At 52.5% G+C, this 17,517-nt stretch overlaps 1 protein-coding gene and 1 long non-coding RNA gene across 8 annotated transcripts in view; one reads left to right on the forward strand and one right to left on the reverse strand.

Moving 5' to 3' along the window:
* The window catches only part of CHD1L (chromodomain helicase DNA binding protein 1 like), an 88,089-nt gene that overhangs the window by 60,795 nt on the left and 9,777 nt on the right, over positions 1-17,517 (forward strand). For 6 of the 7 annotated variants that reach the window (XM_037498918.2, XM_037498916.2, XM_037498915.2 and 3 more), the window contains exons 5-15: positions 369-400; positions 2,240-2,321; positions 3,470-3,632; positions 4,883-5,038; positions 5,724-5,816; positions 7,183-7,279; positions 8,872-8,945; positions 10,107-10,217; positions 13,038-13,152; positions 13,684-13,837; positions 14,697-14,862. In XM_037498918.2, the coding sequence (XP_037354815.1) occupies positions 369-400; positions 2,240-2,321; positions 3,470-3,632; positions 4,883-5,038; positions 5,724-5,816; positions 7,183-7,279; positions 8,872-8,945; positions 10,107-10,217; positions 13,038-13,152; positions 13,684-13,837; positions 14,697-14,862 (1,243 nt within the window). Of the gene's footprint in view, positions 1-368; positions 401-2,239; positions 2,322-3,469; positions 3,633-4,427; positions 4,512-4,882; positions 5,039-5,723; positions 5,817-7,182; positions 7,280-8,871; positions 8,946-10,106; positions 10,218-13,037; positions 13,153-13,683; positions 13,838-14,696; positions 14,863-17,517 lie in introns of those variants that run through there. The other variant, XM_037498921.2, reaches the window with a different exon arrangement.
* LOC119235511 (uncharacterized) lies at positions 10,035-10,829 on the reverse strand. The gene is made up of 3 exons (XR_005122849.2): positions 10,723-10,829; positions 10,535-10,562; positions 10,035-10,442 (listed from the first exon to the last, which is right to left on the reverse strand). It is a non-coding gene; the product is annotated as an uncharacterized LOC119235511 (long non-coding RNA).

Here is a 17,517-nt window from a genome sequence, read left to right on the forward strand (position 1 = left end):
ACGCTGCTGCTGCCCCTGGCCCAGGTGTGGGAGGCGGCAGGTAGCAAGGGAGGGAGGGGCTTTGGGGGCTGTGGCGTCATTTCTGTCCCTGGACGATGGGACTGGAGACCACTTAGTTTCAGTCTCTTTAGATCCTTGTTCTTTAAGCTAAGACTGGATCACTCGAAGCAAGATCTTCCACTTGTTCCTGCCTCCCTTTTGTCTGTCTGTAAAATAGCGCTGCTTAGAAATGACACTCAGAACTTTCAGTGAGCGAACGAGTACAACTTAGCTAAGTGCATAGCTGAGGAGGTTGGCAAGAAGCCAGCCTAGTAACACCAGGGCCCCGCGGCCCCAGCTGTTACAGCATGTCTTCCTCACCTTTTCAGGTTTGCCTGAAAGACGCAGCATTCCTAAAATCGTGAGTATGTTGCATGCGCCAGAGATTGTGGTGTGCGGGGAAAGTCACGTCTCTCCTGCACGTTTCGCACTCTGTCTCTTCCCGGGTGTCTCCCCCGCGGGTCCTACTTACACGCTTGCAGCCATGAGGCCTGCAGACCAGCCCTGCTCACTGGCCGCCTGTTCCAGGTTGGCCCCTTTATCTCTGTCAACCTCAGCATTCTCATCTATGAAACGGGGTGATCGAATCTCTTACCTTGGATGGCTGTTGTGGGGTGCGCTTGGGGGGGTCTCCTTAATAGACAGTAAAATCTCTACATTGCAACTTGTGTACATCTTTCAATGCTGCTGTTTGGAGAAAATGCTACAATTTAACTGCATTTTAGGAAGGGAACTGAGTCCTTTTCTGGAAATAACCTAACAGCAATTTGTGTCATAAAATTAACTTTTTGGAAAGGGATTTTGAAGTATAATTCTAAAGAAGTTTGCAGAGCTCACAGCAGCTACCTGCTGTGTGAAAACCGAAATGCCTGGTTCTTCACAAGGGAGTAGGCCCCCCCGCTAATTCAAACAGGGGCCTGGCTCTGCAGTGTGGCCCTCTCATACCATGGCCCGTGACCAGTGCCTGGCCTCAGCTGGGCCTCCTTCCTGTCCTGTCATCCTGAGAGGTGCCCCAGCTCCTGCTGCCCAGCAGGATGCCCAGTTCCTGTAGGTCACTTGCACCTCCAGTGCCCCGCCACCCCCACACTCTCGACCTGTTTCTGGATTTTCTCTGTAGGCTCAGGATGAGGGCTTCTCCTTATAGGGCCAACTTCTGCTCACGGTCTCTCTGATTTTTGAGAGATTTTTATTTCCATACCCACCATCATTCCAATATTGTTTTACTTGTGTGCCGTTTTGCTTACATGTAAGATAATGCGGTGAGATTATAGAATGTTTACAAACAAAAAGCTAACAATCTTACAGCTGCTACATTGTTACCTTTGCATGGTTTTCACGCTGGTGACAAGGGTATACAAACTTACATCTTGTCACATAGGCCTTTTATTGTAACAGTCATCATTTATAATGCTTTCATATTTTACCTATAATTGGATCTATTGTTGTTCAATGTTTTTTGCTTTTTTAAGTACTGCAGCTTGGAACTGCTATTCATACATATGTTTTCCCAAATTGTGAATTTTTTGGGGGGAGGGAGGAAGAGCTTTGTCAGAGAATATGCTTTTATGACTGAACTCTCCTGAGAAATGATTGTCACAACCTACTGTACTCTGGCAACAGCACCAAAGATTTCTAAATTAGTCAACCCAAAGGATGTATCTTCCCGACATCTGTAACACTTGATCCTGTTCATGTCCCCATTTTAAAGTCATCCTGGTTTTCACTACCGCGACACCAGCGTCTGTTGTTTTTTTCTTCTGGATCTGAAACTCAGCTCTACCTCATTATGCATTATGACCAAGTCACCTAAGCTTTCTGAGCTTCAGTTTCCTCGTGGGCTAAGTGAACATGCAGTGTCTGCGCACCACACTCTCTCGCTTAACGAACACACGTGAAGCCCACATGCGGTGTCTGGCACGGAGCAGGTAGTCAGTGCTTTTCTTTCTGTCTCTGGCTTCTTCCTCTCAGCCTTTAGTGCACAGGGCTTTCCCAGCTTGCAGAAATGATTCCCTAATTTTGGCACCTTCTCCAGATCGTGTCCTGTGCATGTGGTGGACTCGCGGGTCGGAAGAGGGCTTGGGTGTGTTTCTAATGGAATGGTTAACGGCCTTCCCAGCGGCGTCACAGGCTCCAGTGAGACTTTCGGTCGTGAGTTACGCTGGAGTCACACACAACTGAGAGCTGGGTTTCTCTCTCACAGTTTTCCTTGGAGTGTTCTCGTTGTGGATGAAGCTCACCGCTTGAAAAACCAAAGCTCCTTGCTACATAAGACACTTTCCGAGGTAAACTCACAGAGGAGTCTGTTTTTACATAGCTCCTTTTCAAAATATATTAAAGTTTGTGCAGCGTCAGTTAAGTTGGGCTGTTTCCACAGTCAGCATTCTGCAAGGCTAAGTGAACGTTCTGCGGGTGACATTAGGACTTAGTATGACCTGACTGGTCCTTACATCAGAGGTGATGCTTACTAAAATCTGGTTGTTGAAGGAATTTTATAAAAAGCAGCGTCTTCATACGAATGCCCTCCCAAATCAAAAATACACACACACTTGAGTGAAAACAGCCAGTGCAGTGCCCACACTCACACACTGGCCTCACACACACATGCTCAGATGTGCGACTGAGCTTGTGTGTCACATAAAACAATAAAACATACATGTGTCCAAGCACATGTATGCTGTATTTTAAATGTCAAAATACAGCATACATGTGCTTGGACACACGCTGTGTTTAGATATGGAGCCCCCATATGCGAGCGTGGCTTCCTCCTGCCGTATTGTTCCGCCCAGATGGTGAGCACCTGTGTTAGTGTCCGTTCAGATGTTGTCCTTTACCTGACAATGTAATGTTTGGTGTTTTCTTAACTTTTCACTTCATTAGTCTCTTCTTGATGTTTCCATCTGTTGCTCAGAATTTACAGAATGCCTTCCCATTTTGAGCTATATGTGGCCCAGAAATGTCCAGGAGTCTTGCTCTGACAGCGAGGCCAGTTGTGCTGTCAAGTTTTACAACAAGACGCTCTTGCACCGGGCGTCTGGCCTGTCACAGGGAGGCCTGGCTTCTGGGCTTCTAGACCCCAAGTGCATGCTGTGGTGTCGGACTCCTCGCAGGCCCCGCACATGGCGGGAATGCACAGCCTGACACCTCACACAGACTGGGGAACGGCCACCGCAAGGGGCACGCCAGAGCTCACGGAGAGAGTCTGTGGGCGTTCTCTTGGTGGCCCCGCCCCAGAATTCCTCTCCCCTTCTTAGAGTTGAAATGGAAGAGGTTTTTTCCTGTATCCACCAGCCAGTATTCAGCTTGAACCTGAGCCCTCTGGTCCCGTGTCCCCGGGTCGGTCCTTCCAGCACGCTGTGTGGGTGAGGCTGGTGGAGGGGACGCAGCTTGCTGTCCAGCCCTGGGGCTTCTACACCGTGCGTGTATGATTCAGTTCTCAGTCGTCTTCAATCTCCTGCTGACCGGAACCCCCATCCAGAACAGCCTCCAGGAGCTCTACTCCCTGCTCAGTTTTGTGGAGCCAGATGTCTTCTCCAAGGAACAGGTGGAGGATTTTGTTGAGCGGTACCAGCATATTGAGAAAGAGCCCCAGTCAGGCAAGTTCCTCTCCTATAGTGGCCGCGAGCCTGACCAGACGCTGTCCTGGGTCTTGGTGGCTATTTGTGGAGAAGAAAGAGAATCGGTAGCCGGGGAGTAAAGAGCCGCGAGGGAACAAGGTAACAGTCGATCCCTAGTGCCCGTGGGCTGCTCTTGGGGACCGACGTGTTGCAGGATTCCACAGCGTGACTGCCTTGTGGTTTTGGAAGAAGCAAAAAGCATCCCTTGGTTCTCAGACCTTTTTTTCCCTCCAAAGTGTAATTTCTGTAAAGACCTTGCTGCCTTTCTGTGCTGCTTCGAGGCAGAGAAGTGTGGGTGCGGTAGCCCCAAACTACCTTGCAGCTCCCCATGGCACTGGCTTTCCTTCCACACTGCACCAGAGCCAGATGCTGAGGCCGGCTGTGTGGTGGAGATGGAGAAGGGGCGCCTCCCCCCTCCATCCACCGCCAGCCGTAGTCTCTCCCTTAGCCCCTCTGCTTTGTAGACACCCCTAAAATGTTATCCCGGATGATTATCCAAACGGAACGGCAGGCACGCTGGCTGTGGGTGTGCCCCAGCTGAGCGTCAGTTGGAGCCCCCACGCCCAGGCTGAGGCTCACCTGAGTCTGCCCCAGTCGCCCCTAGGTCTAGGGTCACCAGGTGAAATCCACAACACCCAATCAAATGTTACCCGGGACCTACGTGTCTTAAAAAATTATTCTTTGATTATCTAAAATTCACATTTAACTGAGCACTTCTATTTGCTGTCTGGCAGTACTGTTTGCAGTGGAATTCCAGTCCAGGCTAGATTTTGAAGTTTAAGGAGGTCGAACTCAAAAGAACTGTTGACCGGCTTGAACGCTGGCAGTGTCGGCCCCAGCCGTGTGACTCTGGAGAAGGTGCTTGCTTTCTCTGGGCCTCCCGAGATTGGAAAAATGGGGCGAATATTCCTTGTCCTATAATTCTAAGCTGTTGGCTGATCACTGAGACTTAAATGCAAAAGTATCTGAGAAACACGGAATCTCTGTAAATGAGATCGTTAAGAATTAAGTTTTTTGAGTGCTCCTACTTTTAAGAGCCAGTAGTGATATCAGAGGACGCTGGGAGGAACCCAGTGAAGGAAGAAGTACTCTTAAAACGTGACCACACCGGCCTAGAGCGCGGAACTGTCATGAAAATGTGAAACCAGAAAAAATTGCTGCATTTTCCGAAGTCGGGTGCCGTGGTCTTGCCTTCGTCCCACAGCCCTGTGTTTCCTCTCCTTCCACAGCAGGTGAGCTGCACAGGCTCTTGCAGCCGTATCTGCTGAGGCGAGTGAAGGCTGAGGTGGCCACAGAACTTCCCAGGAAAACAGAGGTCGTGCTATACCACAGCATGTCCGCGCTGCAGAAACAATACTACAAGGCCATTTTGATGAAGGACCTGGGTAATCAGAGGACACTTGTCCCCGTGGAAACTAAACGAGGGTGTGGTTTCCACGCAGGGGAATAGTTTATAATCACACTGGCTTAGTGTAGCAGGAATACAGGACGAAATTAATGTTCTAAATAATACTCAGGTTAGCTGCAGTGAAGGTGGCAGGTTCTCTTTAATAAAACTCAGACTTGATCAAGCATTGTGACCTTTTCTTCCCTCCGCACACAGCTTTCCTTACTGCCAGGAGCTACACAAACACCTCCCAGTGCTGCCTCCCATCCCCAGCACCCCCGACCACATCACATGCTTAACACACTGCAAAACCACTTGTTGAATCAGATTTGCCGGGAGGACTCTGCAGGGGGAAGGGAGACACAGGAATAGAAAAGTCTCTCAATTTGTGGGGGTTTTTTTGGTCCCTTGATTCCACACGGCAGTAAAGAAGGAAATTTAGAGTTTTGCAAAAAAGAATAACAAAGTATTCCTGAGTTCAATTCAGAGTTAGGCTTCCTTCTTAAAACAGGGATAGTCCAGAGAACTTCCCATGGATGTGCTGTTAAATCTTAATGCAATCTAGTGACGTCTGGGAGGTTAACCTGAGTCTGAAACACACGCTATTGAAATGGGTCAGGTTATTGTTGAAATTTAGATGTTTTTTGTTGTTCCATCATCCATTTCTCTCTCCTTAATTTCAGATGCATTTGAAAATGAAGTGGCAAAGAAAGTCAAACTTCAGAACATCCTGTCCCAGCTTCGAAAATGTGTGGGCCACCCTTACTTGTTTGATGGTGAGGCAGCGAGCGCGTCTTACATTTCTGTCGCTCACGTTTGTGGCCAACAGCAAAGTTCTTCAGAAGAATCGCCCGTATTTATTTACTGTATTTCCCCCAGCCTCTTGTGTTCATTTTTTTTTCCTTGTTCATTTTTCTGTTGCTGTCACCTCGCTCGTGGTTCATCGTCACATTTCGTCAGCTGTCCCCTCAATGCCCTACGGCCTTTTCTTCTTAAATTCAAGGCCTAGTCACAGATCCTGCGTTATTTTTGTCTTGTCTTTATAATCTAGAGAGACAGCTTTTTTTGGTCTTTCATGAAATCGGCAGTTTTGAAGAATCAAAATTTGTTGTTCTGGGCTGTCTCATCACCGGGGCTTGTCTGGCCAGCTCTGGGATTAGATGTCCTGTTGTCTTGCACCAACGCAGTTGCCTTTTATTACCAGCATGCCACATTCGCCAGTCATCTGTCTCCACGGTGCTCCGCCAGCAGCGGGGCGGTCGTCTCCTGCTGGAACCCCCCTGGCGGCCCTGGACACACTCCCTCGCCTTCCTCACCTCTTCCTCGAGGCACTGCCTGCTCTTGCTCACGGGGACAGCGCTTTCTCCTGCTTCCCCGCCTGCCTGTGTCTGTCTCTGCTCGGCCTCCTTTGCTGCTTCCCCTTCTTGCAGGGGCCCGTCCAGTTCCCTCTGCTTGCTTTGTTGTGTTTTACACATTTTGATGTGTAGCGTTTTCATTTTTATTCAAAACAGGGCTTTTTTTGATTTTATTTTTGTAGCCTTTGGGACAATCCATGACTTCTGGGTGTGGGGCATCTAGTCGGGACAGGATCAGTGTGGAGGGTTTGCTGCAGTCATTTTAAGAGAATCTGCAAGTAGTGCTCTGTATTTTTAAAAACGGTCATAGACTCTCAGGTGCATATCAGAACTTCTAACGGGCAGCATTGGGAACATTTATATATCTAAGCTGTTTCTTGATTTGTTTTCTAGAGTGAGAACCTCTAGGTTTTAATTTTGGGTCTGTTTGGCCTTTAGTGGTTTCCTGTGCCTTTATTTCCTAAAGAGGGGGTTTGTTCCTTGGATAAATGTGTATTGGGGATACTGGGTGTGCCGGGCTCTGAGGGGTGTTAACGTACTAAGATTGTTATGAAAACAAATCACTGTCAGTGCCTCAAGGAGAGATGGACTTGGGCCTTTGATTGACCCAGAAGAGGCTTGACCTCTCGCTCTTGCCTGACCGATGACTTCCCTGCCCGAGGAGTCTCCCTGGGCGGGGGCACCAACTTCTGCCTGAGGAGTCTCCCTGGGCGGGAGCACCAACTTCTGCCTGAGGAGTCTCCCTGGGCGGGAGCACGCTGTTAAGAGCAGGCTCCCTCCTTTTCAGGTGTGGAGCCAGAGCCTTTTGAAATCGGAGAGCACCTGATTGAAGCCAGTGGGAAACTTCACCTGCTGGACAAGCTGCTGGCGTTCCTGTATTCCAGGTAGGTAGTTACAACTGGACTAATGCACAGCTCTGATTTCTTGAGACTCATTCGTTTCCTTTGCTCACGACCATGATTCAGGGTCCAGCATCTTTGTGGCTCCAACCCATTCAGTCTCGTCCTGTCCCCTGCACAGTCGCCCTGACTTCCTACAGCCTTGGGGTCATGAGAGTGTTGGCAGCACAGCCCTGTGACCTGCTGTCCTGCAGCTGACGTGTGTTGATGTATTGCCCCAGCTCTCTCTGTGTGGTTCCTTGAGGGCAGAGATAACAGTAAACTTCTTTTTCCATTCCCTGCTGGTACGTTGCACTGAATTGGCACATAATAAGGGCTTAGTAAATACTCATTTTTCTTAACATGTGGGACTTGGTTTGAACTCAGGGGAAACTCGGGGGACTGTCTCCCAGAGACATGAGTTGGACATCAGAGTCTCTAAAGGTTCAGCCGAGTGTTCAGCGGCCTGATGGTGCAGGTGGCCCCTGGCCCGCCGCCTCTCCAGAGAGACAGAGGCATCTAGAAAAAAGCAGCTTCCTAAGGACCTCAAAGGTGTCTTTTTTGGCACAGCTTCCCCACAGGGCCCGAACCATCCTAAAACCTCAGATTGGTAACATTTCTAACATTAAAACTATGCAGGTCAAATGACTGCATTTCTTACTGTTTTATTGGCTGTGATGTACCCACTGTAAGTGGGCTAGATTTGGAGAAGGACCTATAAATGTCCTCTGTCCTGTATTTTCATTTCACAGGTGACTAAACAGGCTCAGAGAAGTTGTGTCACAGAGCTGGAAAATGACTGGGATAAATTGGAATGGAGGTCCTTAGCTTCACATTAAGCTTATTCTACCCATTTGGGACCAGAGTCCTAAAGGAGTTCTCCACAGTTGTTGCTCTTGCTTACACTGCAAACTCAGATTAAATGAGTTTTCGTGATGGGACCGTGGTTGTGGTAGCGCCAGCCCAACTTAAAACACGCAGATGACCTGGAGCTCTAGGCCTCAATTCACTCTTGATTTAGTCCCTTGACCTCCTTTCTTCTCACCCCATACTGAAGTTTTCTCAAGTTTCATCTAGAATTTGAGATGCCACCTGCCCCTTCTCGGCAGTGATACTTCTCAAACTTAACCAAGATGCCATGGATAGAGGACTTTACAGCCACATGGAGGCCTGTGAGGCTGAGCGCAGGCCCACAGGCTCCCCAGCGCTCTGCTTTGTATGCGTTGATTTTGCAGTTTACTCTGCACATCTTACTCTGCTTTGAAAGTGTGTGTACTTGTTTCCATTGAGCAAGTTGGCATCCCAGATGGAGGTGCAACTTCTTAGCACTTTCCGTGCTCCCTGGATGTTGACACATGCGCCTGGCAGTACCCCCTGTGGCTTGAGAACACCACCAGAAGGCTTGACTGTGGGTGGAGCTGTGTTCCATACAGCCTGTAGCACTTCTGAGGGATCTATACGTGATCATGATGGTTACGTTCCTGCTTCAGTATTTCTCGTGTTTATAAACATGCAATCTTTGCTACGTTGCACCTGAGGAAACTCAACCTTAAATCTGACAAGAGTTGGCAGCTGTCCCTTTCCTTTTCTCTTCCCAGGGGCCATCGAGTTTTACTTTTCTCCCAGATGACCCAGATGTTGGATATTCTCCAGGACTACTTGGATTATAGAGGTAACAGCCCTTGGCCACTATGTTGCTCAATTGTCGGATTTAACAACCCAACAATCCAGATAGGTCCTTGAAGCGTATTCTGGAGAGCAGGGCTTCACAGAGGGAATCAGCGGAAGAACATTGTTCAGAACGAAGGTGCATTGGACGTAAGGAGAGGCGTGTGACACCAGGGTGGACAGCAGGGAAGAGACACGTGGGCAGAAATAAGCACATTCCTGCTGGGGACGTGACTTAAAATTTCGGGCACTGGAGAAAATGTGTGTCTCAGAAGCATTGGGAATTTTGGATTCTGTGGTAAACAGTTTCAATGACAGGTGCTTTCAGTGTCTTCAACAGTCACCTTACCAGTTGCGCACTTGTTCAGATCAGTAGCAAAGATTGATTATTGAAATTAAGGAGACCCCCCACATATCAATCCTGGGGCAGGCAAGGGTGGTTTGTTTCTATAGACAATAGGAAATGCCAGTTACCATGTGGGACTGTCTGATGGGGTGGGAGCGGGGAGGGTGGCTCATGTTCGTTGATTGTGATATCAGTGGGAAGACGTATCAGCTGCAGAACTTACTATTTCACAAAATGAGTCAGAGCAGAGCTCAGAGCCACATGATGATCCCAGGCCTATAGGAAGCCTGGTGTGCGGGCTTTTGTGGGAAATGCCATCGGCACCACGAGGAACCCCCAGACTCATGGTCTGAGCACGGAACTCCCCTTCCTGACAGGGTCTGTGATGACAGGAGAGTTCACAGCCTCACTGAAAGGTGGCTTCAGGCTCTGTAGCAGCTCCTAAGGGCTCGTCTTACTGCTCGCACAAGTGAGATTGTCTCAGCAAAACTGGGAACTATCCACGTGTGGTCCCGCGCGCGGCTCCCCAGTTGCTTAGGTCAGTTAGAGTTGACTATTAAAGGCGGAGTGACTCATATACCCACTGCATGTATTTTTAAGAATCCAGCGGATCTTTTTACGCTGAGTTCTTCTTTTGAAACAATGAAATGCTCCTTAAATTTAGATCCCCCCACCCCCCCGCCAGGATTTACTTAAAATAGGGATGTGTCTGTTTGTGGAAAGGATCAGGATTAGCATTTGGTTTTGAGCCGACAATGTTTTATTCCCTAGACAACACCTGGAAAGGGCTCATGTGTCTCTGTTCTTTCCTGCCTGAAGGTTACAGCTATGAGCGTGTGGATGGTTCCGTGAGAGGCGAAGAGCGGCACCTGGCCATTAAGAACTTCGGACAGCAGCCGATTTTTATCTTCCTGTTGAGCACCAGGGCAGGTAGGTCCCGGGGGCTGGGGGAAGCAGAGGGGTGGTGAGCCAGCACTCTCGTGTCCCGGGCAGGAGTCCTTGCCCTTAGTTCTCTGAGCGGTTAGGTCATTACCGTGGGGCGTAAACAATGGGGAACTGAGGTTGCTGACTTCAGTTTATCAAGGTCTGGAACTTCTGGCCTGCTGCTCTTTGCCGTCCCGTTTAAGCGATCATCTCCTCAAAGGCGACGGAAACCTGGAGTCGTTGAAAAGTAATCTGACCTGTTGTGATCACTGACCTGGGATTATCTGAAAGACCTTTATAATTTTGTGGAAATTGTTACTCACATTTAGCCAGTCCTTCCCGACAGTGACTCTGGGGAGAGAGGTAGCGTACCTGTTAGTTGTCTTTCCTTCATCGGTACCTCTGGAGTAATGTCGTAAAAGCTTAGTAAATTCTAGTTTTTAACAAATGTGATTCTAATGAACCGCCAGCTCTTGGGAACTACTTACAACAGACCCTACTTACGACTTACCGCGGCTGTCGTGTGTGGCGCTGGCTGTGCTCCGCCATCGGTGCCCGGCAGTGCGCGAGTAATTTGAAATCTCTTCTTGGAGATGAAATGATTCTGTCACGGGGCAAGCAGACCTGAAATGAGTTTTGAACTCAAAGACTCTTAATTTCATTATCTTTTTGTAGATGTAAATCTTGATGGAACAGATTCCAGAACATGAAAGGGGAATGCGTGTCCTCTGTTGAGGAGAGAGCAAGGGCTTTCTTAAGAGACTTTACTCGTATTTAGAAAACATTTACCAAGTGCCTAGACGGGGGCGGGGGGGTGGGGATGGGAAAGAAGTGTCTGATGTCACCCGCGGCCATCCCGAAGCTGTTTCACCTGTGTTGTCTCAGCTCTGCGTTACACAGACGGGTCCACCCCCCTCACTGCTACGATCTAGGCTCTTTCCTAAGTCTAGCCACTGTCCACCCCTGTCAGAGCTGTCTTGGGAGAAACTGGAAGACCAGGCGAGGGCGCCTCCAGTGTGGGGGAAGAGCTCTTGTAGGCGCTGCTGGTTTTCTCATCTTCATGTGCAGAGAGCAGCGGTATGTTTTAAATGTCTAACATTAGAGATCTCCGCGTGTTTTTTTTTTAATTTTTTTAAAAAAGATTTATTTATTATGCATACAAGAGCTGGGGTACAGGCCAGAGGTACGGGGGGAGTTGGAGTGAGAGGATTCACCAGACAGAACAGATTGACCAAAATATACTGCTGAGGGGAGCAGTGGGCGAGACAGGAGTGATCTGCTGCACCATGTGGGTAGCTCCCTGGCTGGCCGGGGATCGGGGATCGAACTTGTGCTGCAGAGGCTGCGGATTGCTTCATAGTGCTGTGCTTATCCCCTTGCGCAACCAGTGAGGCCTGAGAGCTCCGTGTTTAAACTATCTTGGAATACTTAGAATCAGTTGAAACAGTAATCTTTTAAGGAGTCAGCAGCTCTGGACATGAGCCTTTCCAAACACGTCGCGTATTAGCCGTGGACTTGCAGCTGTAGCGTTTCTTTCCCAGGTTTCACTCCAGCCTTCAAGTATCTCCGTGACTGAGTCCTGCCGCCACCAGGTGGCAGGGCGAGCCCGGGAATGTGTCCCCAGCAAGTGCAGCTGTGGCTGACTTTAGAGTCATCCCTCAGTGGTGAAGAACTAAACTAGACATTAGCCCAGGAAGGAGTTGTTTTCATGCTGCGCTCTGCAGTGGAGTAAGCATGGGGCGGGGGTGTCACGGCATGTCGTGGTAAAGCACAGGCCCGGAGCCAGGGGGGTTGAACTGTGCAACCTCAGGTGGTTCCCTTGGCATCCCGGGGCTTCCGTTTCAACATCTGCAAAATCAGGATAATGGATAATAGAGTATTAATAGGTAGCGTAATAGTAACTACTCAGGATTGTTGAGGATTCAGGGATTTACTATCCATCAAGTGCTGAGAACAGCGTCGGCAGGTAGCGAGCCCCGCACTAGTGAAGCTGTCATCATCATCAAGGGTAGTTCAGCACCTCTCGGTCATCAGTCTTTAGAGAGGGTAACCCTTCCAGAGGTTGGTCGTTGGTTCAGGCTGTAGGAGCAGGCCCTCCGGGCTGGCTTGTTGAGACGTGCGCCATGACGCTCCTACAGGAGGCAGTAAGGTTTGTGCTTGTTTCCACATCTGTCAGAGAAAAGGCTGTCACCTGCCTTTGTGATGCTCTTAGTCAGTCCTTGGGTGCAGGGAGTCTCCTGCAGTGCCGCAGACAGGCCAGAAGCGTGTTCTGTGAGTGTTCTTGTCTCACAGCTGGTTTTGCTGCCTTCTCTTTGATTGTGTGGAAGCCAGAACAGAAAGACTGAAGTTCTCTCCAGAAGGAGGCTGTTTACGGCTCTGCTGGGGAATGTTCTGAGGGGATCCCTGCTCCCTGACTTGTGCCAGGGAACTTGCTTCCTCTTGTGATGTGCAGCTGTTGTGAGTGCTCCCCTTGGCAGCACCCGCAGCCCAAGGCCTCTCAAAAGCGGTGCGTCCTTGTCCATAGACTGTTCTAAACAAAACCCCATCAAGGATTTTAAGCTGAAGGGAATTATGGTGGCTCCAGGGCTCTGACGTGAGCTCTGCCTCTGCTGCTCCCCTGTCCTCTGGGCGGTTGGTTTTCCCACGTCGGGCACCCTGAGTTCTGGCAGCACTTTCAGCCTCTCCAGGCCCTCGAGTTGGGGGCGAGATGCCCTTTGGAAGGATGAGCCCAGACTGTTTCGATGGACCCCTGTACGTCTCGCTGGTCACTGTGTCTGCACTGCCAGCCCGCCCACTGTTGACATGTGGCTGCTCGCCCACCCGCAGGTGGGGTCGGCATGAACCTGACTGCGGCCGACACGGTCATATTCGTGGACAGCGACTTCAACCCCCAGAATGACCTGCAAGCAGCCGCCAGAGCGCACCGCATCGGCCAGAGCAAGTGAGACCAGCTCTTTCTGCTCCCCGGGCGCCCTGGCAGCTCTGGGCTGGGGAGGGACGGGAGGCCAAGGGCCCTGCTTGGACCGTCCCGACGGGAGGTCACGAGACCCCTAGACTTTGGCCCAGCTCAGCTGCTGACCCCTGAGCAGCGTGTCCTCATGCTTGGTAAAAAGAACAAAATCAAATTTTGAAAGGACTAGGAGCCTTGAGAAGTTACATAAACGCATTCCTCTGAGGAAGGGCTCGTTCAGGCGAGAACCCCAGCTGCGGAGAGCTGACTGCAAAGGCGGGCGTCGCCCTGGGGATGACAGCAGGCCTACCAGAGGGGTAGGCCCCATAAGGGGTCCTGGTGTGAGCGCGTCACCTGCCCCTTGAGTGTCAGGAAGGCTCGGGGACAGTGAGGTTTGTCCCCCATGATGGACGCTTCATGGGCAGGCGCGCCCCCGCTGCTGTGCCCCGACCGGCTGGGGTCGCCCTCCGTGTGCCGGGGCTCCGCAGACTCAGCCCCCGCCTCTCCCCTGACTCCGCACAGGACTGTTAAAGTCATTCGGCTGATCGGCCGAGACACCGTGGAAGAGATAGTCTACAGGAGAGCGGCCTCCAAGCTGCAGCTCACCACCGCCATCATGGAAGGGGGCCACTTCACGCTGGGGGGCCAGAAGCCTGCGGCCGGCACTGACCTCCAGGTATGAGAGTGGCGTCCATGTTGGGGGGTGTCCTGGTTGACAGGCAGCGCCCTCCGGGCAAGAAAGGGAATGAAGAGAGCCGCATTCACCGCCCCCTCCCCAGCTGCACAGCTGCCCTTTGCCAGGCTCCGCGCTGCCACGGGCCCGCTCTGACGGGCTCCCCAGGAGTCAGAGCCAGCGGGTCAGGCAGAGGCCGCAGATGCAGGTGTGAGGGTGGGCGGTGCCCCTCCAGCATGGGTGCAGGTGCTTTGACTACCCTATCAAGGACAGGGCGATTCCCACGGCCATCAGGAGGACGCGCACGCCAGGAAGAGTGACCTGACCCTTTGGGTGGTTCCTGGAGCGCAGGGATTAGGCTTAGGTGTGAGAGACAGGGAAGAGCAGAAGCAGGAGCGTTGCTGCTGGAGGGATATCAGGGAGGGTAGGACTGAGACGGGGCCACTGACCGGGCGTTCTCTCTGGTCCCTGTGAGGTGGGGTCCTCAGAGCACCGTGGCAGGGGGCAGATCCCACAGGAAAGCATTGGGTTAGCAGGAGCAGCGAGGCTTCCTCTGCTGCCTTCTAAGAAGTTTGGAGGAGACGGGGGTGCTGCGAGGGACATCAGAAGCGTTGTGCATGACGCAGGAGTTACCGTTCCCCCCAAAACAAGGCTCATGTGCTGTTGAGACCAGCCAGAGCCCAAGCTGGTCGTTTCACACCTTCGCTCACCTGGCACCCGCTGTCCCGGCTGTCACTGTCGCCCGTCGCGGGGGACGGAGCACTGACCACGTGCTGTGGAGTTAAGCCGCGTGGCAACCACTGGTGCCCCAGTGTTCCTTTTCCTGAGAGTCAACTAGACGTTTCTGTTTTCTTCATCCTAGTTGAGCGAGATCCTCAAGTTCGGCTTGGATAAGCTGCTGTCCTCCGAGGGGAGCACCGTGGACGAGGTCGACCTGGAGTCTATTTTGGGGGAGACTCAAGATGGCCAGTGGGTCTCTGCCGCCCCGACACCGGCTGCAGAAGGAACCACGGAGCAGGAGGAAGGGGGTGAGTAGAGGCGGGACCGGGCGCAGGGTTGTGGGGAGCTGAGCTCCCAGGAGAGGCCTCGCTCCCCTTGGGGTGTCTCCTGCACACCCTGAGCGCACCATCCAGGACGCGTGTGGGCCCAGCTCTCTTCCTCCCCAGCTGGAGGCTGCCCGCTTCCTGGTGGAGCTTGGGCCCCGTCGGGGGCCTTCATGCGGAGGCAGCTTCGGCAGGAGGGTTTTGTGGCCTGTGGCTGGGCTGCGAGCGCCTCCGCATCCGTCCAGTGTCCTGTTGCCTGCGCGGCCTCGCCCACGTGGCTCCTGAGTGGACGAGGGTTTGTGTTTAAATGGGCAGCCGGCGGGCAAGAGTCCCCTGCGCTGGCGAGCGCGGGCCGTGGCGGTGCTTGTTCGGGGCTCCGAGGCGCCCCCTGACATCGCGGGGCTGCGGCTGTGTGTGCTCATCACGCGTGTGTGGGCGCGCGTGCACATAGGCATCGCCAAATGGCTTGGTCTTTTTTCCGAATTGGTCAGTATTTCGCCCAGATATCTCCAGGGCGCGGTCTCGCATTCCCGGGCGGAAGTGCGTTGTCACTCTGCGGCTCCGGAGGCTGCTGCCCCGTGTCTTACGGCTGTTTTGAAGGCCCTTGACCGACCTGCTCCAGCGCCAGCAGGTTCCGCGCGGCAGGGCGAGAGCGCCGAGGGTCTGGGCAGGCTTTCTAGTCCCAGTGCGAAGCCCCCCCAAAAGGGAGACAAGGCGGCTGCTTTTCCTCCAGGGCCTGGGGTGTCCTGGCTTCGGGTCTCACGTCTGTCGCCGCTGCTCATGCGCTTCCTTTGCCCCAGGACTGCCAAGGGCCCTCCCCGCCCCTCTAGCTGTGTGTCTGCCCCCAGAAGCAACGCCTTCCCAGCACCCGGCCGCTTCCAGTCTCTTCCTTCCAGATCCTTGGGAGCTGCAGCCCTGCCCGGCCAGGCCCTGTGTTTTCCCTTCATTGTTTTCTCCCTTGGGATTGGCCTTTTGGGGGGGACATTTTATCTGTGCACCCTGCGCAGAGCCCTCTCCGCTCTCCTGGGCCCCTCTCCAGTGTGGGCTCGGGGCGGCTCAGCTGGTGTCAGGTGGTCACTTTCCTCCCGGCCTGCAGCCGGAGGTTGTGCCATGCCAACCCCTGGCTGTGTTGCCAGCCTGGCTTGGGGTGACTGGCCATGTGGGCGCCTGCAGCGGGGTGGCTGGCGTGAGGGCCCGGGACTCCGGCTTTAGGAATTTACATTATGTCGCATTTTTATTCTTCAAGATCTTCGCTGTTTTCTCGTTACTTTAAGCGCATCCCTTCTCATTATAGGGCTGTGCTATCCTCAGGGAGCCGCCCCAGGGGGATATTTATCCTCATCGCTTTAAGAAAGTATTCCCCTGCCCCGTTCTCTCTCTGCTCCCGCTGCTTCCCCCTTTTTAGGACTTGGTTTCGGAATCTCTTGTTCCTGGTGTTTTCCTGCCGGCCCCGGCGTGTGACGCGAGAGACGCACCAGGCTGCTGGGCCGGGCCCCTGGTCCTGGTTCCGGGGTCTGCGCCTGGCGTCTTTGGCAGCTCGAGTGTCCGCAGGGGAGGCCGACTGGGTCTCGTTGAAAAGGAGAGGGCGGCCGGTGTAACCCGCAGAGACACGGGGCGTGGGGCCCACCGTGCTCCTGCTGCTTGCGAGCCCAGCCGGGTCTCCTGCACCCCGCGCCGTGCCTCGTGCCGCCCCTGGCGCGTCCTGCTCCCGGCGCTCCCGCCCCCTCGGCTGCAGTTATGTACATTTCCATCCACTGGTGCCTCTTCGGTCTTTTTAAAATCCATCTGCCACCACGAAGGGGTGGCTTCGGGAGAGGCGACCTGTTTTCAAGTCACGTTTCATTACATCGGGTTGTCGGAAAAATCATGACGCATTTTTGCTTGAACAACAGAAAAAATCCGTCATGACTTCCGACAACCCGGATGGAACATGGACACTTAACCCATTTCTGTGGCGCCTAAACTAACATCAGCTTGCTTTTGGTAGCATTTACTAGAACAAAACAAAACCTTACTGTTTTCCAGAAGAAATAATTACAGTTCTCTGTCAGTTCATCTGCCCCAAAATAGATTTTTTTCAGGCAGCCCAACCGCCAGAAGGGATCCCCATGGTATTGAAATCTGGAATTTTGTCTTGGACAAATACGCACAGGTCCGCTGACGGGACGTCGGCGAGGGCCGGCCTGGGGGTGCCCGAGCCCCTCCCGGCTGCAGAGACGGGGGAATGATTACCAGTGAGAGCAGTGGCAGTAATGAACGCGGCCCCAGTCACACTGAGAAGCCAGCCGGAACAGAACAGGCCGCTTCATCTCGAGTGCCGGGTTTTAACAGCCTGTGTGTGAGTGGAGAGTCACGTGCCGGCGGACGCGCGCGCCGATCAGACTTGACACTTCCCCGCTCTTTACCTCCCACTTGTGGATGGAGCACCTCGTCGGGGCCCCTGCTGATTTAATTAGCAGATGCCAATTAGAACTGCAGCTGGCTGGATTTGGGTACAAGTGCGAAGCGATTGATCTCTTGAGAACGAAAATGTTTTGCTTTCCCGCTCTCCAGGGAAAACATACTTATCGCTGCTTTCATAATGCAGCGAAAAGACATTTTTGGGGTAATGTGCTGGTAAGGCCGCTTCGCTTTAGAGTT

Source organism: Talpa occidentalis, unplaced genomic scaffold, assembly GCF_014898055.3.
Source record: "Talpa occidentalis isolate TD23 unplaced genomic scaffold, MPIMG_talOcc4v2.1 talOcc4.9, whole genome shotgun sequence".
NCBI lineage: Eukaryota > Metazoa > Chordata > Mammalia > Eulipotyphla > Talpidae > Talpa > Talpa occidentalis.